The 24,248-nt window shown below is 39.0% G+C and overlaps 1 protein-coding gene across 2 annotated transcripts in view; it reads right to left on the reverse strand.

Moving 5' to 3' along the window:
- Window positions 1-24,248, reverse strand: part of tmtc2b (transmembrane O-mannosyltransferase targeting cadherins 2b) — a 220,694-nt gene that overhangs the window by 19,208 nt on the left and 177,238 nt on the right. For both annotated transcript variants that reach the window (XM_062036009.1, XM_062036008.1), the window contains 2 exons: window positions 6,312-6,393; window positions 1,739-1,853 (listed from right to left, as the gene is read on the reverse strand). In XM_062036009.1, the coding sequence (XP_061891993.1) occupies window positions 1,739-1,853; window positions 6,312-6,393 (197 nt within the window). The remainder of the gene's footprint in view (window positions 1-1,738; window positions 1,854-6,311; window positions 6,394-24,248) is intronic.

The following is a 24,248-nucleotide window of genomic DNA, read 5'->3' on the forward strand; positions in this document are numbered from 1 at the left end:
TGTGCTATGCCAGTGTTTTTCAACCACTGTGCCGCGGCACACTAGTGTGCCGTGAGATACGGTCTGGTGTGCCGTGGGAGATTGTGTAACTTCACCTATTTGGGTTTTTTGCAAACCAGTAATTTTAATGTGCCATTGTTGAGTGTTGGTGCTGTCTAGAGCTCATCAGAGTAACCGTGTAATACTTTTCCATATCAGTAGGTGGCAGCAGGTAGCTAATTGCTTTGTAGATGTCAGGAACGTGGTTTGTCATGATCACAATATGCGGGAGGCAGGTAAAAAGATATCTAACACTTAAACCAAAATCAAAAACAAAAGACGAGTGCCCCTAAGAAAAGGCATTTAAGGTATAGGAATGGCTATGCACAACTAAACTAAAACTGAACTGGCTACAAAGTAAACAGAATGCTGGACAACAGCAAAGACTTACAGTGTGTGGAGCAGACAGCGTCCACAAAGTACATCTGTACATGACATGACAAGACAATCAATGTCTCCACAAAGAAGGGTAGCGTCCGCACAACTTAAGTAGTCTTGATTGCGAAAACAAAGCAGGTGCGAGGAATAGCGCCCAAAGGAAGACATGAAACTGCTATAGGAAAACACCAACTAAACAGGAAGGGCCACCAAAATAACAGCACAAGACAGCAACTAAAGCACTACACACAGGAAAACAACAACAAACTCAAAATAAAGCATGACAACCTGGTGGAGTTTCATTTTTTACCGTTTTCTGCTAGTGGTGTGCCTCCGTATTTTTTCTATGAAAAAAAATGTGTCTTGGCTCAAAAAAGGTTGAAAAACGCTGTGCTATGCGATGCAAAAGTGAATCTTAAACAACTTTGTCCGATGCCGCCGCAAATACATTCATCATATTTTTACCTTTCTTCTATCATCTCATCCTGGTTCCCTAAGGTTGGCGCTGTGTGTGAATGCATGCATGTCAGTTTTGATGACATTATGATGCATGTGTTCACTCAACACTGAAGAGTTCCATGCTGGATTTGGCGCCAAAAGGAATGAACCATTGTGCATTTTTGCAAGGGGGTGCAGGTTGTCTTACACGTTCCTAATTTGATTTGAACAACCTTATTATTGAATTTTGACAGCAAAATAAATTTTATCTGAACTTTTATGACATCATATTTAACAATTGATGAATTTAAATGAAAGAAAACATGTTTGAACCTTTATAAAAGCCCAGGTCATGAGCATATGACTCTAGTGGTTGTGGCCCTGAACTAATGTGTTTATGTGAATGGTTGCCCTGGGGCAGCGTACATTTATTTACATTAGAAATAAAATGTACAGCAAGAATGTTGGTGCAGTTCTAGCCAGTTAACCATCTTGTGACGGACTAGGTCAACATTGAACATTCATGTATTTTACACATCTCTGCAAACGCCTTGCGTTCAGACGAAGACGAGGGCTCGTGGTCTCCTCCAAACACTTCATTGTTCAGACAAATCCGCCGTGCTTTCATTCGGAAGTGTGAGCCAGATCTCGCAAAGCAAGAGTGGCAAGCGAAAGTGAGAACGAGCATATGAAAATATACAGCTGGAAAGCTGGCGCGGCCGCCAGAGAAGAAGATTATAAAGCGCAGTCAATCGGACCAGCTGAGGATAAACTGTGCAAACATGGCACACCTCCCTCTTTTACACATGCCTGTCTTTCTTTTCAACATGAGGAATGGAGTATGCGGTGGTAGCACCACAAATAATCACAATCCTACACTTACCTGAGCATGTGAGCTGCACTGAAGACCACATCAAATTCCCCGCTGTCTAGCCGTGCAGCTTTCTTTGCCATCGCCGCCGCTTCCAGCAAACGGGACTCCTCCAACAAAAACTGACCTGGCGAGGCAACAAGGAACAGCAATGCACTGTTAGAGGGCCTGGAGCAGTGGTTTTCACCAAGTAGCACCTCAGAAAACACTTGTCTCTCCATGTACCTGGCCTAAGTATTCATTAAAAACAAGAAGTATATTTTATATTTTTGGCTACTGGAACATTACACACAATTTGAACAGTAACACTGTGTTTAAATATTTGATTACCGTATTTTCCGGATCATAAGGTGCACCGGATTGATTGATTGATTGATTGAAACTTGTATTAGTAGATTGCACAGTACAGTACATATTCCGTACGATTGACCACTAAATGGTAACACCCGAATAAGTTTTTCAACTTGTTTAAGTCGGGGTCCACGTTAATCAATTCATGGTATAATAAGGCGCAACTGCCGATGAATGCTCTATTTTCGATCTTTTTTCATATATAAGGCGCACCAGATTATAAGGCGCATTAAAGGAGTCATACATATATATATTTTTTTCTAAATTGAAAACACTTCCTTGTGGTCTACATAACATGTAATGATGTTTATTTGGTCAAAATGTTGCATAGATTATGTTTTACAGACCATCATCAAGCCAATTTCTGACAGTCGCTTCTGGATGCGCCGTTTTGTCATTTGTCATTTGTCACCTTCGGTAGCATCTTTTCTCCGTCATCTTTGTTGTAGCGGTGTAGCGTGCAAGGACTGGAGTGGAAGAAGTGTCAAAAGATGGAGCTAACTGTTTTAACGGCATTCCGACTTTACTTAAATCAATAACGGAGCAGCATCTCCTCATTTGTGGCTCACTAGTGCAATAACAACGCCCGAAATGTGTCCCGTGAAAAACCGTCCGACTGGAACTCTTAAATAACTGAAGTTCCTTGGGTGAATAATGTAAACTCACTACACCGGTATGTTTTAGCGCTTTCATGCATGGCGAGTTTACTGACAGATATAAGTAAGAACTTTACACTACTTTATATTAGAAATGGCAACAGCGGAGGATGAATGTCCTATAACAAGAAGATAGAGAAAAAGAAGAAACTTATCGACTACGGCATAGGCACGGGCTCCAAAGGCGGAAATATGTAGATCCCAAATACAGATCAGCAGGTACCAGAAGGTAAGAAAAGTTGCTTTTGCATAATATTGCGAAACAAAACGCCAGATAATATGTCTTACCTTATACACACACCATAATAGTACTCATATGTTAAAGCACAGTACAATCCATCAAGCGGTGCGGCTTCATAGCTTACCAAAGTCGTACTAAAACATTTTGAGAGATTTTAAAGCGCCGTGTGTAATGTTCTATATTTTCAATGGAACATATAAAATGTTGGTGTTGTTTACTTGAGTCATATTGCAGTCTACACGTATCGCTTATGTTTGACTGCCATCTACTTGTCATACTTATCATTTAATCATATACTAAATAAAATAGCTTCGAGGTCGGTAAGCAAAACCAGAATTATTCCGTACATTAGGTGCACTGTCGAGTTTTGGTTAAAAAAAAGGATTTTAAGTGCGCCTTGTAGTCTGGAAAATACGCTAAGGTATTTTCTGGCGTAGCACTCGATGGAGCTTGCGTATCACTAATGCCACATTTTGAGAATCACTGACCTAGAGAACCTTAAAGACAACTGTACTTACAGAGTGGACACACACAATAAAGTGATTGGGACATAGTTATAATGCTGAAGGTCCAGATATAGCTGCTCATAAGTTGGATACTTCTGTACTTCAAATCAGACAGGGGCCGTGGGTAAATTTCTGTCCCCTGACAGAAAATAATTGAGAAATATTGATGTAACAGCAATGAGTGTTGGGGGCTCCTATTTATGAAACTTGATTTTATCTGTGCAATAAATGGTTTCAAACTTTAGACTTCTGAACTCACAGTGTTGACTTTGGGTGCACGTCTTCAACCAGAATGTGGAACCAACCACTCACGTACAAAAAACAACAAAACTGCAAACTTAAAGAGACTTATTTGAAATAGCATTTCGAGCATTTTTTCCATGAAACTTGACACCAAATTCCAAGGTTGTTTGACTTTTCAAGCAAAGACAAGAGGTGTCCAATGTCCGGCCTGGGGGTAATCCGCAACCTCTAAGTCGATTATCTATTGGGTATATGCTTATTCAAAGAAATTAAATTAAACATAGCACCGCCAAAAACAACCATCACAAAATAAAAGTAAAACAATGAGGAAAAGTAGAATTTTATCAGAGAAGAATACAAATATGGAATTTGTCTTGGAAGACGTTTCGCCTCTCATCCGAGTCAGTTCATCAGTTTTGGCTCATAGACTTAGATTGGTCAGATCTAGTCTAGCGGCTGGTGCCAAAACCCCAAATGTTTATACTCCAAAAAAATACAGGAGCGTGTGCCTGGCCAACTGATGAACTGATGAAGTCTACTCGGAAGAGAGGCGAAACATTTTCCAAGACAAACCATGGATTGAATGCCCTGACATAACAATCACCTGGATGAATGAGAACCTTCATAGACAAATAAGGAATTTATTTTTCTAAATTGGATTGCTGTTTTGGCATGAAAAGATCAAACCATTCTCATATATCCATTTGTGTGTCCCTCAATTAAAAAACTCAGATGTTATGTTTTAGACTTTGTCTGTTTTTGTTGTTTATTCCTTTTAAGCACAGCCTCTTCCTCCTGTGTCCGACCTACAATTGGTACAATTAACTACATCTGTTTCTACATTGTTGTACAATGATTTATTCCAACGTCACTGGGCCCCATTCAGCAATAAGTTCTTAACTTTTCCTCTTATCTTTCTTCCAAAGTGATTTCCTAAAAGGAGTCCATTCAAATTCATGACGTGTTCTTAAACGGCAAAATTGTTCCCACCTGCTGTTCTTAAGTTGCTGAATGCCAAATGGTTAGCGCGTGCGTGTCTATCCTAATTTGCACACAAACACGCCCTTATTTCCCCTATATGCATATGTAAACACCCTTAATTCCTTAATTTGCATAGGTAAACACCCTTAATGCCCCATATAAGGGCACAATTCCTGCGGAAAAGCTGAACATCAAACACACGGAGAAAACACAGATTACAGAAGAGAAATTCGTATTATCCCGCGGGGGAAATACATAATGTCAAAACGTAAGTTTAATTAAGAAAGGGGGGACTGCTGCGGTAGCCCCGAAGCGGAAGAAAAACTGGTAGAGTTCAGAAATGGAGTTTCTACTGCAGGAAGTGGAGAAAAACAAAGTAGTGATAATCCTCAGGAGTGCAAACTCGGGGTTTAAGGGCTCATATAAAGCTAAGATCTGGGGCACTATAACCGATGCAGTAAACATGGTGTCAAGCGGCGAAGTCCGCGTGTGTGTGTGTGTGTCTTTATATTGCTCATTTTGCAATATCTCTGTCTGTCTATCCTATCTATCTATCTATATCTATCTATCTATCTATCTATCTACACTACCGTTCAAAAGTTTGGGGTCACCCAAACAATTTTGTGGAATAGCCTTCATTTCTAAGAACAAGAATAGACTGTGGAGTTTCAGATGAAAGTTCTCTTTTTCTGGCCATTTTGAGCGTTTAATTGACCCCACAAATGTGATGCTCCAGAAACTCAATCTGCTCAAAGGAAGGTCAGTTTTGTAGCTTCTGTAACGAGCTAAACTGTTTTCAGATGTGTGAACATGATTGCACAAGGGTTTTCTAATCATCAATTAGCCTTCTGAGCCAATGAGCAAACACATTGTACCATTAGAACACTGGAGTGATAGTTGCTGGAAACGGGCCTCTATACACCTATGTAGATATTGCACCAAAAACCAGACATTTGCAGCTAGAATAGTCATTTACCACATTAGCAATGTATAGAGTGTATTTCTTTAAAGTTAAGACTAGTTTAAAGTTATCTTCATTGAAAAGTACAGTGCTTTTCCTTCAAAAATAAGGACATTTCAATGTGACCCCAAACTTTTGAACGGTAGTGTATCTATCTATCTATCTATGATATTAATGTAACATTAGACAATAGAAGTAAGGGAACTTGTCACACTTAAGACCAAATAAGCCACCCTAAGAGTGCTCTGGAGCATTTGTAGATTTTGTTCTTACCTACGAACAAAGCCCAGCTAAGAAGACATTGGTGAATACAAAAACCTACTTAAAAACTTCGTAAGTGGGCCTAAGAACAAAATTTGTTCTTAAGAACGGTTGCTGAATGGGGCCCTCTGTTAACTTTCGACAAGGCTTTGGGGGAAACTACTAAAAATAGTAGGACAGAGTGATCATCTTCTTTCAAAGAACAAACAACTGCAACCATCTGGAATATTGATGAATGAAATGACAGTGGAAATGAGGTGTTGGCTTGGATGTAAAATGCTTGCTTTCAGCTAGCACCGCGGCATCCTGCCTAAATATACCAGTGCACGAAGTACTAATATCAAGATATGTCAAATTGAAAGGGAGAAAATAAATGACTACTTACCATAATGCATGTAACAGTTGCCCTTTGTGGGATCCAACTGGATGGCCTTCAAGAAGTACTTCTCTGCTTCTGATTTCTGCCCCTGAGATGGAACAACCGCAAGTGTCATTATTGGTTCAACCACCTCCCGAAACTACTCAAAAACACCCGCCAAAATATCTTCATGTATACCCAAAGGTGTCTCTCCAAACCGCCGCCCCGCTTTAACAATAAATCTTAATAAATACACAAGCGGCCATTAGTGCTGTTTGTCCAGGTTTGTGTGTCGTGTGTCAACATACAGTATGTGTGGTCAGTCTTGATGCAGTCGACCGAGCGGGGCAAAGGCTCCTTCATTACACTTTTATCTGTGCAAATAAGACTATTAGAGCATAACCACAGACTGCTGGTGTGTGTGCCGTGTGGGGCGATGGAAATGGGGATGGACACGGGAGGAAAGAAAACTAACACTGAGAGGCGGATGCCTTCATGTACTGATGGGAATGTTTGGCGTGACTAGAAAGGCCTGGAAGCGGACGACGCCAACGTATCCCACAGGACATCCTTCAACAGTTTAAGTCCCTCCAGGATTTTGCAGGCATTTTTTTTGTGGTTCCCAGAATGTCTGATTTAGCTGCAGCTTCTTCACATAGTTTCAGCAAAAGTTGCAATGTTTTGAGGACGATTTTTAACAACATTTTATGAATTTGTTATCACTGATTTGAATGTTCTCTCTAACCTAAAGGGCATTCAGCAAATAAATTACAATGTTTTCTTCCCCCTCTTCCTGTTGTATTTTTGTTTCTTGTGCCTCCTTTGTGTTTTCCTCAGACGTTTCCTTTGAGTCGGAGGAATTTACTGGCTGAGAGGTGTTTTTTTATCTGTTGCTTCGCAGTTGCTCAGGGCCAGTTAGCGACGGATAGGTTGTCTCTCTAGCAGCGATTGTATATTGCTTATTTGTGTGTCTAATGTAGGGTTGTACGGTATACCGGTATTACTATAGTACCGCGATACTAATTAATAATTTTCGGTACGATAACATCTCTGAAACGTGCCGGTCCTGCGCCCGCGTCAAAGTCCCGTCGTGACATAGCTGGTTTACAAGCCGAGGAGCATGTTCGGCGGCACACAATCACGGAGTACCTACAAGCAGAAAGTGTGTAGACAGAAAAGGGAGAACGGACACATTTTGGCTTAAAAACTAAAGATAAAGGTGAAGTTATAACACTGAAACACCCTCAGGAAGAGGTGCTTTAAGACATGGCTAGCGAGCTAGCGGCTAACGACCATCCGCCGTCGGCAGTGTTTTAGCTACTTCTAAATCACTAATCCTTGCCTCCATGGCGACAAATAAAGTACGTTTCTTACAAGTATCACCCCTGCAGCCGGCGTCAACATGTAAACAAACGGCATGGGTGGATCTACACCTAAAATCCACTGTAATTATATCAAGTACAGGCACGTATCTAGTCAATACTACTATGATTACGTCGATATTTTTTGGCATCACATCTTCTTTTGTTTTTTTTTAAATGTATATTATGTTTATAAACTCAGAAAATATGTCCCTAGACACATGAGGACTTTGAATATGACCAATGTATGCTCCTGTAACTACTTGGTATCGGATTGACACCCACATTTGTGAGATCATCCAAAACTAATAAAATATCAAACAACAAAATAATAAGTGATTATTACATTTTAACATAAGTACAGACAGAACATGTTAAAAGAAAAAGTAAGCAGATATTAACAGTAAATTAACAAGTAGATTAATAATTCATTTTCTATCATCCATCCATCCATTTTCTACCGCTTGTCCCTTTTGGGGTTGCAGGGGATGCTGGAGTATCACTTGTCCTTAATAATGTTGACAAAATAATAGAATGATAAATGATACAATATGTTACTGGAGCCTGTGTTTGCTTACTTACCACTAAAAGACAAGTTGTCTTGTATGTTCACTATTTTATGTTCACTATTTTATTTAAAGACCTAACTGCAATAAGAAACATATGTTTAATGTACTTTGAGATTGTTTGTTAAAATAAAGCCAATAATAAAAAATTGTTGTGGTCCCCTTTATTTAGAAAAGTACAGAAAAGTACCGAAATAATTTTAGTACCAGTGCCAAAATATTTGTATCGTTACAACACTAGTCTAATGTCCGCAATATTAGCAAGGTATTCTGTTCATGTGATCAAGAACTGTAGCCTGTCTTAAAGGGGAACTGCACTTTTTTTTAAAATTTTGTCTATCGTTCACAATCATGAGACTTTACTTTTTTAATGCATTCTAACTTGTAAATAAACATATATAAAAGTCTGCTTATAGGAGCTCATTATTTCACCCATAAAATCCAAGAAATAACCATTCAAAAAGCGCCAGCAATACTCCATTTACATTTCGTGACTTGAATATCAACCAAGTATTAGTGATGTTGTTATTATAAACGTAACACAGACAAACTATTTATAGCGGCGCCGTGATCACTTCCATGTGTGCCTATGTTTACATCATCGAATGGTCTGCTGCTTCCTCACGTCATGTAAGTTTATTCTAGATCATAAATTATGCATCTCACTTGGACATGAGACGTCTGAGTAAGTAATTTAACAAGTTGGGACACTTGGACAGCCATTTAGGACCTGGAACTGGCGAGAAAGACGCGGAAAGCACTTGTTTCTCCTGCCCCCCACACCGTTTCTTCGTGAGGATTATGAGTCATTCCTCATCTAAAAGGGAATATATGAACATCCTTGCAGTCGGCATCCTAATGACAGCAGACCTTGCACAGTAAGTGATGTTTTATTATGTTTGTTGGCTCTCATGAAGTCTGTAGTGAGTAATAATCAGTGATGAAGAAAAAAAAAAAAGCAAACGTGATGCGTTTTTGATATTAATGCGCCGCGTACGCTTAAAATGATCAAAATACGTAAATATTCAATGTTATTGTAAATGTGACTGTCACTACATTACATATATACTTACATCATTTATATAAAAACTTAATGGAGGTTTTTGAAAGTTTTATTCGGGCCTGTATAGGCAGAATTGAACGGCTCCCGCAGGCTCCATTGTAAGCAGACTTTTGATCGCATTTATTTAATATACACTACCGTTCAAAAGTTTGGGGTCACCCAAACAATTTTGTGGAATAGCCTTCATTTCTAAGAACAAGAATAGACTGTCGAGTTTCAGATGAAAGTTCTCTTTTTCTGGCCATTTTGAGCGTTTAATTGACCCCCACAAATGTGATGCTCCAGAAACTCAATCTGCTCAAAGGAAGGTCAGTTTTGTAGCTTCTGTAACGAGCTAAACTGTTTTCAGATGTGTGAACATGATTGCACAAGGGTTTTCTAATCATCAATTAGCCTTCTGAGCCAATGAGCAAACACATTGTACCATTAGAACACTGGAGTGATAGTTTCTGGAAATGGGCCTCTATACTCCTATGTAGATATTGCACCAAAAACCAGACATTTGCAGCTAGAATAGTCATTTACCACATTAGCAATGTATAAAGTGTATTTCTTTAAAGTTAAGACTAGTTTAAAGTTATCTTCATTGAAAAGTACAGTGCTTTTCCTTCAAAAATAAGGACATTTCAATGTGACCCCAAACTTTTGAACGGTAGTGTATACAACGCAACTTATAATAATAATAATAATAACATCCATTGACATGTCTTTCATAAAGATTTTGAACCGTAGGCAAAATTCCCCAGAAAGTGCAGTTCCCCTTTCATTTAAAACTCCAATAGGAAGAGCAGAGTTTTTCACTATATCATTTATTTTTGTTCGCTGTAACTGCCAAATGTCTTTGGCTTAATATCTTTACCAACTGTACATCTCTTAACCAACAGTTGCATACAGTGTGTTCCATCGGCAGCCATTTTTATTGGTTTTTGGGGATTATGTTCCAAAATTAAAATAACAAAACCACTGATCACATTTTTTTTATAATTTTTCGCTAGGGATGGCTACCTTTCACACCAATTCCCAGAACCTGGGAATCAATACAGGTACCAATTTTCTGTACTTTTGTGTGTGCTAATAAATGTTACATATTTATAAATAACATCTCATTTTTTATGTCACATTTATCAAATAACTGATTATGATAACTGTGCTGTCCAGTTGTTATTTCTTGTTTTCCAAGTGGGCAGCCTGGGACGGAGCTCTTTTGATTGCTTTGTTGGGTCAGCTCCCGTCTCTGGCCATGTGGCCCCCCCACCCCAGCAGATGATGGCGTGGAGCACTGCAGAGGCCACCGTGGTGTAAATGGATGGGATAAATAAAGTCTATCCTATTTTATGCTATTACATTTCTGAGTCACCTTTGAAAGTATTACCGTATTTTTCGGAGTATAAGTCGATCCGGAGTATAAGTCGCACCGGCCGAAAATGCATAATAAAGAAAGAAAAAAGCATATAAGTCGCACTGGAGTATAAATCGCATTTTTTGGGGAAATGTATTTGATAAAACCCAACACCATGAATAGACATTTGAAAGGCAATTCAAAATAAATAAAGAATAGTGAACAACAGGCTGAATAAGTGTACGTTATATGACGCATAAATAACCAACTGAGAACGTGCCTGGTATGTTAACGTAACATATTATGGTAAGAGTCATTCAAATAACTATTACATATAGAACATGCTATACGTTTACCAAACAATCTGTCACTCCTAATCGCTAAATCCGATGAAATCTTATACGTCTAGTCTCTTACGTGAATGAGCTAAATAATATTATTTTATATTATACGGTATTGTGTTAAAAATTTCACACATAAGTCGCTCCTGAGTATAAGTCGCACCCCCGGCCAAACTATGAAAAAAACTGCGACTTATAGTCCGAAAAATACGGTATGTACTAGACTTAGCATGCAGGTGTAATTCCAAGACATTAGATGGCGGTAGTGAATAGGCTACAGTGTGTTGCCTAACTAGTAAGTAGTCTATGTCCTGAGGCTGAAAGTGCCAGTCTAGTCTTATGTTGCACCCTACAAAGTGTTTGTACTGTAAGTATTGTACTCATTACACAATTGATGTTTGATTGTAACATGCATCCTAGTTGTAGGTTACTTTCCCATTTTGGAGGTGCTGAAATCGCCATGTAAAATTGCTAATGCTAATTGGTAACATGTATATAACAAAGCCAATGTAAATTAGCATCAAGCTAACACATTTTGGGGAAGTGGAGTCTTACTTTAAGTACGGGCTTTTTCTATCAGGTACACTACAGTTCAAAAGTTTGGGGTCACATTGAAATGTCCTTATTTTTGAAGGAAAAGCACTGTACTTTTCAATGAAGATAACTTTAAACTAGTCTTAACTTTAAAGAAATACACTCTATACATTGCTAATGTGGTAAATGACTATTCTAGCTGCAAATGTCTGGTTTTTGGTGCAATATCTACATAGGTGTATAGAGGCCCATTTCCAGCAACTATCACTCCAGTGTTCTAATGGTACAATGCGTTTGCTCATTGGCTCAGAAGGCTAATTGATGATTAGAAAACCCTTGTGCAATCATGTTCACACATCTGAAAACAGTTTAGCTCGTTACAGAAGCTACAAAACTGACCTTCCTTTGAGCAGATTGAGTTTCTGGAGCATCACATTTGTGGGGTAATGGAGCATCACATTTGTGGGGTCAATTAAACGCTCAAAATGGCCAGAAAAAGAGAACTTTCATCTGAAACTCGACAGTCTATTCTTGTTCTTAGAAATGAAGGCTATTCCACAAAATTGTTTGGGTGACCCCAAACTTTTGAACGGTAGTGTATACTTGCCTTGTTGGCGTGGAGAATGCAACATTACTTAAGAGGTAGTTTGACTGAGGTCGCTCTTGAGTGCTGCCTGAGTGCTTGTTTCCTCGCCAAATGTTTGAATCTCTGTTCAGCGTGCAACCGGACGTGATGTCAAGAGCCACGAAGGTTGGTACTGTTTAATTTTACGTGACTTCATACCCAGAAGTACCAAGGGAATGGCGGTTGGCACCTAAAAAAGTACCGAATTTGGTACTAATACCTCCATCCCTCCATTTTCTACCGCTTGTTGGTTACGGGGTCGCGGGGGGTGCTGGAGCCTATCTCAGCTGCATTTGGGCGGAAGGCGGGGTACACCCTGGACAAAACTTTTCGCAATTCCGAACCTTTATAAAACACGACCATCATCCCTGAGAACTGTCACTTTGAAAATCAAAGACTAATGTAATGTATAACCTGTACAGCCTTGTTCTGTACCTAACAAATATAATAAAACAAAACATTTGGAAAATGTGGCTGACATTAAATCTATATGATCTAGTGGGCTACAATTAGCACCAAAATGTGCTCAGCATATGCACATGCATATTTATTTCATACAAGACAAACCTCAATGCAGCATTGTGTTTCAGTCTTTAGGGAAAGCACACAATTAAAAACCAAACCACAAAAAGCCCCTCGAGACTTTGGAATTGACAATCAAAGCTACAACAGAAGAGCAGCTGGCCAATAGAAGTTCAGCCTCTGACTTTGACACATTCAGACTCTGACTGGGGCACCAATTGACATCTGATCAAACAAACCACAAACAGTACACATCTATAGGGGTCTGTTCTAGCAAGGCAGCCATGACTAGAATGTGTTTGCTGGAAAGCACAATAACCCCACATTAATAATGCATTTCCCCCTATAGGCTTTAGATCAAATACTTAGTATGAGCAGAGTGGAAATCAATCCAATAAGACTTTTGTACACTTGCCTGTATGTTTTTAATGAACTTCAGATTCAATAAAAACATCTATTTCCAAAATATCTGAGTACACAGTCGCGATCAAAAGTTGACATACACTTGTAAAGAACATAATGTCATGGCTGTCTTGACTTTCCAATAATTTCTACAACTCTTATTTTTTTGTGATAGAGTGATTGGAGCACTTACTTGTTGGTCACAAAAAATATTCATTAAGTTTGGTTCTTTTATGAATTCCTTATGGGTCTACTGAAAATGTGACTGAATCTGCTGGGTCAAAAGTATACATACAGCAATGTTAATATTTGGTTACATGTCCCTTGGCAAGTTTCACTGCAATAAGGCACTTTTGGTAGCCATCCACAAGCTTCTGGTTACATTTTTGACCACTCCTCTTGACAAAATTGGTGCAGTTCAGCTAAATTTGTTGGTTTTCTGACATGGACTTGTTTCTTCAGCATTGTCCACACGTTTAAGTCAGGACTTTGGGAAGGCCATTCTAAAACCTTAATCCTACCCTGATTTAGCCATTCCTTTACCACTTTTGACGTGTGTTTGGGGTCATTGTCCTGTCGGAACACCCAACTGCGCCCAAAACCCAACCTCCGGGCTCATTATTTTAGGTTATCCTGAAGAATTTGGAGGTAATCCTCCTCTTTCATTGTCCCATTTACTCTCTGTAAAGCACCAGTTTAGGCCCAGAGCATAATACTACCACCACCATGCTTGACAGTAGGTATGGTGTTCCTGAGATTAAAGGAATTACCTTTTCTCCTCCAAACACATTGCTGGGTATTATGGCCAAACAGCTCAATTTTTGTTTCATCTGACATCACATGGACAAAGATAAGACCTTTTGAAGGAAAGTTCTGTGGTCAGATGAAACAAAAATGTTGATGTTTGGCCACAATACCCAGCAATATGTTTGGAGGAGAACAATTCAACCAGAAGCTTGCCAGAAGTGAAGTGAAGTGAATTACATTTATATAGCGCTTTTTCTCAAGTGACTCAAAGCGCTTTACATTGTGAAACCCAATATCTAAGTTACATTTAAACCAGTGTGGGTGGCACTGGGAGCAGGTGGGTAAAGTGTCTTGCCCAAGGACACAACGGCAGTGACTAGGATGGCGGAAGCGGGGATCGAACCTGCAACCCTCAAGTTGCTGACACGGCCGCTCTACCAACCGAGCTATACCGTCCCCACGAAGCTTGTGGATGGCTACCACCTTATTGCAATGAAACTTTTTGTTTCATCTGACCACATAACTTTCCTCCAGAAGGTCTTATCTTTGTCCATGTGATGTCAGATGAAACAAAAATTGAGCTGTTTGGCCACAATACCCAACAATATGTTTGGAGGAGAAAAGGTGAGGCCTTTAATCCCAGGAACACCATGCTTCCCGTCAAGCATGGTGGTGGTAGTATTATGCCCTGGGCCTGTTTTGCTGCCAATGGAACTGGTGATTTACAGAGAGTTAATGGGACAATGAAAAAAGAGGATTACCTCCAAATTCTTCAGGACAACCTAAAATCATCAGCCCTTAGGTTGGGTCTTGGGCGCAGTTGGGTGTTCCAACAGGACAATGACCCCAAACACATGTCAAAAGTGGTAAAGGAATGGCTAAATCAGGCTAGAATTAAGGTTTTAGAATGTCTTTCCCAAAGTCCGGACTTAAACGTGTGGACAATGCTGAAGAAACAAGTCCATGTCAAAAAAACCAACACATGTAGCTGAACTGCACCAATTTTGTCAAGAGGAGTGGTCAAAAATTCAACCAGAAGCTTGCCAGAAGATTGTGGATGGCTACCAAAAGCGCCTTATTGCAGTGAAACTTGCCAAGGGACATGTAACCAAATATTAACATTGCTGTATGTATACTTTTGACCCAGCAGATTTGGTCACATTTTCAGTAGACCCATAATAAATTCATAAAAGAACCAAACTTCATGAATGTTTTTTGTGACCAACTAGTATGTGCTCCAATCACTCTATCACAAGAAATAAGAGTTGTAGAAATTATTGGAAACTCAAGACAGCCCTGACATTATGTTCTTTACAAGTGTATGCAAACGTTTGATCGCGACTGTATATATAATATCTGAGGCTAATTTCTTCTCTTGCTGTGGAAAACCAAACCAGTGCGAGGCATACTGGTCTGCATGTACAGTATAAGCAGGCCTGCCAGTCCAAGTAGCATTCCAAGTGGAAAATGGTCATCTCTGTATATTTCCATGTTGACGTTTGACAGGCTGCTGATTTTGTACTAATGAAGGCATGTGTATATTTTCTCAGACTCAGAATACAGCTTCCACAGTCAAGAGTGGATGGAATATGTGGTTTGTGACAAATCTCTGCATATATTCATTCATCAGGAAATTCCCCAAATATTTAACTTCTTACGGACTCATGGATAGATGCAGAAATTCAGGTGGATTTAGCTTGACATAAATAATGTGTTTGAACTTAATAAGCAGCTAATCAGCAGCTCAATATCGGATCTTATTGTGATTTTTAGGATTATTTTTTTCCCTGTCAGGGTTGGGCATAGCGAGTCACTTTGTTCTAACGCTGGATGCCCCTCCTGACGCAAACCTGACCCAGACTCGAACACATACCCTCTGCCATGAAAGGCAGACGTGTGCTTCATTAGACCACCAGATACAGTATATGGTACTAAATGTTTTATCATTTTACTGGGATTATGCATTATTTCAAAGAGATTAAGTGTTGGAATGGAAACATTCATGATCTATCATAACATTTACCATTGGTTTATTGTATTTTGTTTTATTTCCCAAACAGCGCCCTGTTTTTGTTTCCATTTACTGTTTGTCTCCAGAGTGCTGGCTCACTCACCTGTCCTTGATTGGAAATCAGGACACACCCAGGGTTTCCCACACATTCATTTATTTGTGGCGGCCCGCCACGAAAGAATTACGTCCGCCACAAATAAAAAAAATTAAAATAAATAAACTTTTTTTTTTTTTTTGTCCTCTCCAGCTTCTCAGGCAAATCATATAGTAGATGTAGATGCCCATATCGGCTGTTCAGATTTACTTTACAAAAGAGAAGTGTAGGATACTTCTCTTGTTGCCTTATTTGTATTTGACTTTATTAAATGTATTTATATTAGAAACACAACATGTGTATATAACAAAGGGTGCAAAGTCTGCAGGCAGTAGGAAACACATGGTTAAGTGTAGGGAGTAAAACTGATGGCAGTCTAAAGTTCAAGATTTTTGGAGCTCTTTGTTCAGTGGATCAGATGTTTGATGAAGCTCTGTGTCTATCTACCACCACTACTGTTTTCTGTTTATTTGTTACTGACTGTGGCAGGACACCTCTGCCTCTGTTTCACTTTATGTTGCTGGTAAATAATATGGTTGTAGTAGTAGGCTAAAGTTAAATTATTTAGTATGCACTAATTAAAGGGGCAGAGCTTTGAGACATTTTAGCTTTTATATTTTATAAGATATATTTTTTGTAAAAACCACAATTAATAAATCTATTTCAGTGAATAACTTATTGTTCAAATCTATATATAAATATGTACATAAAGTGTTGTAATTATATTGTAAAATGGATGGATGGATGGATGGATGGACGTTTAAAACAAAACTGTTATTATTAATTAGTAAGTATACATTTTTTGAGGCTTTTTAGAGAAAATCAAATCATTGTAGTAAATTATGCAAATTACTCAATGATGTCATGGTGACCACGCCCATAGCCACGCCCCCCGCCGCCACAGGTATCTTGGCAGTTTATGGGAAACACTGCACACCTGTTTTTGGTTGGCAATCAGGATGCTTCTTATGCCATTAATGTCCTCTGGATGGTGCTGGATCATTGTGTTTTGTACCTCCACGTTGCACAGTTCTCCTTAAGGTTAATGTGACTGTTTTTCCTTTGTGTGCACTCCCCTGCTGCACTACTTTCTAATAATTCGAATTCTACCTGCACTTCGCCTGCTGTTGCTGCATCCTGAGGTCATGACAGACTTTTCCGTGACACTTAAATGTAACAGGAAACGTTTGGCCTGCAAATTCAGTACCAAAACCAAGTACTACTGCTGCTACTAAACCTAACAAACAAAAAATGATGTGTTAATTACAACATTTATTGAACAATTATAAAAAACGATGACCATACATGCCTTCCCCACGGGTTTTGTTGAAATCAGTTTTGTATTTTTTGCATAATTACATCATTCATGTACCAATCTTTTTCTTCTGCTGTCCTGTTGAAACACCATTATCATTATTTCACATAGTTACATCTTTGTTTCGTACTACTATGCTTTACACTGTTTCCACCTAAGCTGCACTTTAACCGTGGCGTGGAGTAGATGACGCAATCCTAATTTGCATTATTGGCCATGAGCAATGGTGCTTTCATGTTAAAATCGCCAAATGTGTCCAATGAAATCAGAACATGTGACTAGTTATTTTTTAGGCAACAACATAGAGAGGGGTTAATCAGGGGTGGGGAAATGACAATATATCACAATATTTTTTTGAATAACACATTGATTTTTATGGTTAAAGAGGTAAAATAATTATTTTTGCATATAAGTGTCAAGAAAATGTATTTACAGTCTGTACAAATAACATGGACATTTATTACATTGTTTTGTTGACTCTATAGCAGGGGTGTCAAACGTACGGCCCGAGGGCCGGCTCAGGCCCGCAAACAGGTTTTATCCGGCCCGCGGGATGAGTTTACTTAGTATAAAAATTAATCTGAAATTTTTGAATGAAAGAAACAGATGTTCTAAATGTGTCCACTGGATGTCGCAATGGCAATTCTTTGTATCTTTGTAGATGATGCTACATATGTACAAAATAAACCACACGATGTTAAGTACATCAGTCGTGGAAAATGATCAAACTACATAAATAACAAACTTTAATTTGATTTTGATATCTCGATAGATTGAAAATTAACACCAATGAGTTGACTAATGAACATTACCACATAATTTATTTAGAAAATATAAATAACGACAAATAAAGATAGAATACTATTAACCGCAACATGTAAGTGTAAAAAACCCAACAACATTATGATTTGTACATTTTCAGAATGTGCTTGTTCTATTTTCAAACAAAGACAACAATCTGAAGTTGTCTTTATTTTTATGTTATCGTGCCGTGATTTTACCAGTCCGGCCCACTTGGGAGTAGATTTTTCTCCATGTGGCCCCCGATCTAAAATGAGTTTGACACCCCTGCTCTATAGTGTACATATACAACTTGGATTTGCATTTTAAATCCATCAGTGAACTATGTAGAATATATCGCCAGATAACATAATCGCAATACTGTATTGTATTGTATCGTGACACGTATCATATAGTGAAGCCCATGTCAATACCCAGTCCTAGTCCACGATACTGTGCGCTGGCGTAGTTGTTGCATGTTTATTTGTTTCTTGCATTGAACAAAGAGAGCACAGTCTACCAGGTCAAATTCCGTGTGTTAAAGGGGAACTGCACTTCTTTTGGAATTTAGCCTATCGTTAAAAATCATTATGAAAGACATGCAGCTGAGATAGGCTCCAACACCCCCCGTGAACGGGACAAGCGGTAGTAAATGGATGGATGACGACGGATGGATTTTTTTAATGCATTCTAATCTGTAGATAAACATACATAAAAGTCCGCTTACAGCGCAACAAATGGGAGGTCCTTTATTTCGCCCATAACATCCAATAAATACATTTCTTTTTTAACATGTTTAATGAGTACAGCGTACTTTTGTAGTTATTTCCCCATATTTCTACACAATAACTCAGAAATGGTAGCAAGCAGTAGAGAATATGGAGTGATTTTGTGTCCAGAACATATTTTGCTTTATTCATTATTCAAGTATTTCTCGCTCGAATTTGAAATCTCATACAGAAAATATTTTTATATTTTCTGTATGAGATTTCAAATTCATTTTATCATGTTTTCACACCTACAGAATGTATTTACTGTACTCTTTCACTGTCTACTTCGTTTATGTGTATTTGACTTTCTCTTATGCTGTAATCAAATAGAATTATTTTTGTCTGTTTTTGTAAAAACTTAACTTTAATTTATTAATTTTGTCTGTTATTATTTGCATTAGCTTCAGTGTATTCTCTCCTAAACAAAACACAATCATGACTTTGAGTACTTTGTATCTTTACAAATGCATTTTATATAGAGATTGAACAATTATGGTCCCAGTATGAATAATTTTGTCAAATGCTTTTGTTAAGTCCATAAACACTGTAGCTGCACATTGTTTATGATCTATTACATTGCTAATTTCTTCTGTTATTTCGATTGATAAGATTGTTAAGAAGCATAGTTACGACGCCATATGCTGTACGTAGTTGTAAAAACAAGCTGCATTCACACAGGCGGTCCCATTTCAGCCAAATATGTTTATGAGTAAGATAATAACAGGGAGCACTAAATCTAATAGTGGTGTTTCAAAGTTCTCCCTGGTGGGCCGCCACAAATAAATGCATGTATGGGAAACCCTGCCTTATATTTCCAGAAACTAATTCATTTCCCATTGGCATTGAAATGAATACATGCATCTTTGAAATGTTTCTGGTAAGGTGGAAGCTTCCATGCAACATCAAAAGTAAAAATATACTCTTGTGTCTGCACTTTCATCCACATCCTCACCAAAATTGAATGGCGTTTTTTATTGGTCGGTCTGCCAAGTCGGGTGAAACTTGCGGTATCTGTCCTATTTTCTGTGCAAGTACGTCAAAATGATTTCTGGGAAAAAGGTCATTACAACAAGTGGAGTAACAAGACTTTTATAGAACGTGTACGTTTAATTGTCAAAACGTTAGAGAAATCCTGTATCACTGCTACCTCCAGAAGGCAAACAAATTCACAACGAGCATTCAAGAGAAACGAAGAAGCTAATACCACAATGGAATCTTTGTTTCTACTTTCTTTTAACTCTATGCAGCTCTACTTTCAATGTGCTCAGTGTTGACGTAATAGTTTGTGTTTTGGCACAAATGCTTGGCTAATAGCGGCTGCCTCACACCTCAATCTCTGCATAATGTCAGGCAAACAGCATAGGGACTCCTTCAGTGGCGTCTGGATTGTATTTACTGTTAAAGAGGCCTATACTTGTAGTCAGTGGCGGGCCGTGCGTTTCTCACTTAGGCCTTCAGTGATGTCCTACTTAGTCCAACTTCACCTCTCAAAATACCGTGATTTATGTCACCACATGGACACGGCTGGAGATACTATACAGAAACACACTTGCACGCTACTGGTCATTGAATCCCCTCAACAGTGAACAAAAGGGTCTATTTTTCGGAGCATTTAACATTCAATAAACCCACTTTAGCAATTAAAACATATGTTACGTGGTACTGTCAAAATTAAACAGCGGATTACTAGGTGTAAGACAAACACTTTATCTCCGTGGTTATTGTACCGGTGAATTTTCTGTGGCTTTCTATGGCTCGGATGGCTCTGGTGCCACTTCCTGTTTTCGCAACTTGTGATTGGATACTCACTTTGGACTCCCAAGTGAGTATCCAATCACAGCGTAAGGCCAGCTAGAAGGCCTTACTGACAACAACTCGTGATCTGATTGGCTATGGCAATTGTCTATCAACTGTATGTGTCCGTTCACTTACAGTGCACAGGAGCCTGCATTGTCGATCTTGAAGGCCGCCGGGCAGATTTGGTACAGCATAGCAACATAAGCTAGCTGAATTCTGATTGGATACAAACTCTAACCTAAAAACAACAGCATTGGAGGGAGCATAATATGACATGAAGAGAATATGACTACTTTTAGATATTTAGGGAAAGTAAATTAAAAGTTACTTTTATCTTTAATTATGATCGGGATTTCTGGTTAAGTTAGGCCAGCAGAGAAGGCCTTGCTGGCCCTGATGGCCCACAATACACTATATTGCCAAAAGTATTTGGCCACCGATCCAAATGATCAGAATCAGGCGTCCTAATCACTTGGCCCGGCCACAGGTGTTTAAAATCAAGCACTTAGGCATGGAGACTGTTTCTACAAACATTTGTGAAAAAAATAGGCCACTTTTAGGAACTCAGTGATTTCCAGCATGGAACTGTCATAGGATGCCACCTGTGCAACAAATCCAGTCGTGAAATCTCCTCGCTCCTAAATATTACAAAGTCAACTATCGGCTTTAGGAGGCTAGGATCCTTCAACGTCTGTACAAAGATGATGAAGATGTTCTAAGAGTCGGTGGTGGCGGGCGCCTTCTTGTACGCCGTGGCCTGCTGGGGCAGCGGGCTGAGAGCGAGGGACGCAAACAGACTGGACACGCTGGTAAAGAAGGCCAGTAACGTGGTGGGAGTGGAGCTAGACTCTCTGGCGGTGGTGTCAGAGAGGAGAAGTCTAGCAAAGCTCCTAGCCACCTCCCACCCACTACACTCGGACCTGGCGGCGAGAATGAGCACGTTCAGAGGAAGGCTCAGACTCCCACAATGCAACACGGAACGACACAGGAGGTCCATCATACCGACAGCCATCAGACTGTATAGTGCATATGTTCCTTTTTGACTGCACTTAAATGTAGAATATATGTATAACATATTTATATCAATAAAGTACTTTCTATTATATTCTATTATAAGAAAATGGAAGAGTTGGGAACAACAGCAACTCAGCCACTAAGTGGTAGGCCATATAAACTGACGGAGAGGGGGTCAGCGGAGGAATTATGATGTGGGGTTGTTTTTCAGGAGTTGGGCTTGGCCCCTTAGTTCCAGTGAAAGGAACTTTGAATGCTCCAGAATACCAAAATATTTTGGAAAATTCCATGCTCCCAACTTTGTGGGAACAGTTTGGAGCGGGCCCCTTCCTCTTCCAACATGACTGTGCACCAGTAGAGACATGTATGACAGAGTCTGGTGTAGATTAACTTGACTGGCCTGCACAGAGTCCTGACCTGAACCCGATAGAACACCTTTGGGATGAATTAGATCGGAGACTGAGAGCCAGGTCTTCTCGACCAACATCAGTGTGTGACCTCACCAATGAGCTTTTGGAAGAATGGTCGACAATTCCTATAAACACACTACGCAACTTTGTGGACAGCCTTCCCAGAAGAGTTGAAGCTGTAATAGCTGCAAAAGGTGGACCAACATCATATTGAACCGTATGGGTTAGGAATGGGATGGCACTTCAAGTTCATATGTGAGTCAAGGCAGGTGGCCAAATACTTTTGGCAATATAGTGAATGTCCATCTCTGCAAAGCAAGTAGCCTGACACACATTCTAATCCCTAAAGGAAAGGTGGACGGGTGAGCACAAAAAGCCAGATAACAACCATTTTTCTTTCCAAACAAGAAATCACACCTCACTTTGCTCGCCGTGCCTCAGCTTCCTGAACCTTTTTTGCATCTGGAAAATTTTCATCACTTATAGTTTTGCCATATGAGAGTATGGAAGTGGCTGACGATCGATGAGCAGGTTGCAGGACTACAAGCCAAGGCGCTATTGCCATTACACACTCATAAAGACAAAGGCTGACAAGAGGACATTTCATTAAAAATATGCAGCATAGTGTATGTCAAAATATTCTTCACCTAGCACTTCCCTTCCCTTCTCCGTTGGCATTATTCGCCGGAATACAATCATGTAGGTTCCAGCTGGTTTTATCATCCGTCATGGTCAAAAATCAACACAACTGGCGACTGAAGTCAATAACAGTGTCTTAAATAAAATGCTCTTCTCGCCACGGTTGGCTGAGCACTGCCAGGAGGAAACTTCACCAAACCTTGAAAGAAAATCCTATTACTCCCAGGGATTGTTGTCAGAAAAACAACTTGGTTTTCGGTGACTAATGATGACGATCCCTGGCACAGAGAGACATTCATGCTAGCTGGGCAAGCATCTTTCATTTGTGATCTCATCAATAATTGTAATAATAAAAGTGTGGCCATTAGTTTCTACAGAGACAGGGAAAATACATACAGTATATGTATGATTTAGATTAGGCCTGCACAGAAATACCAAAAACTATTTTACTTAAGGACTCACACAATACTGCTAATTACAGATGGGTAATTTGAATCGATACAGTACCAATACCCAGTACGTGGGTCATGATACAGGTACTCGGGAATCGATACCGGTAATCAACTGTACCAATTTTCGGTGCATTTGTGTGTGTTGTTACATGTCAATTGTTTATTAATACAATAGAAAAATTTATTGAAACATTTAAAAATGAACTGATTACGATAACTATGCTGTCCAGTTGTTATGTTTTGGTTTCTTATTACATTTCTTAGTATCATTTGCAAATATTATATAGTAGACTTTGCATGCAGTTAACATTCCATGACGTTTGACGGCAGTAGTGTATGGACTACCGTGTATTGCGTGGCTAGGATGTATGTAAAAAAAATCTTTAAATATATATTTTCTTGCATTTGGATCAATCCAGACTAGTGTTGTTCCGATACCAATATTTTGGTACCGGTACCAACATTATTTCGATACTTATATAAATAAAGGGAACCACAAAAAATTGCATTATTGGCTTTATTTCAACAACATTTTTTAGGGTAGATTATACATATGTTTTTATTGCAAGTTTGACCTTAAAGAAAATTGTGAACATACAAGACATCTTTTATTAGTAAGTAAGCAAACAAAGGCTCCAAATTTAGTCTGCTGACATATGCAATAACATGTCGTGTCATTTTATATTATATTATTTTGTCAACATTACTAAGGACAAGTGGTATAAAATGAATTATTAATCTACTTCATCATTTACTGTTAATATCTGCTTACTTTCTCTTTTAACATGTCCGATCTACACTTCTGTTTAAATGTAATAAGCCATTATTATTCTGTTGTTTGGATGCTTTACATTAGTTTTGGATGATACCACAAATTTGGGTAAGTGGCGGACCGGTACTTTTCAGAGGCGGTATAGTACCGAATATGATTAATTAGTATTGCGGTACAATACTAATACCGGTATACCGTACAACCCTAATCCAGACACATGAATGCACTGCGGTGTTGTGAGGGTTCCTGCAGAGCATCAATGCGCTAAAAAATTAACTGAAAAACCTCATTTAAAAAAAGCTATTTGCAGTCATTTTGCACTATTATCAATTGTACACACAGTCTTAGTACAAACCCCGTTTCCATATGAGTTGGGAAATTGTGTTAGATGTAAATATAAACGGAATACA

Source organism: Entelurus aequoreus, linkage group LG24 (genome assembly GCF_033978785.1).
Source record: "Entelurus aequoreus isolate RoL-2023_Sb linkage group LG24, RoL_Eaeq_v1.1, whole genome shotgun sequence".
Classification (NCBI taxonomy): domain Eukaryota; kingdom Metazoa; phylum Chordata; class Actinopteri; order Syngnathiformes; family Syngnathidae; genus Entelurus; species Entelurus aequoreus.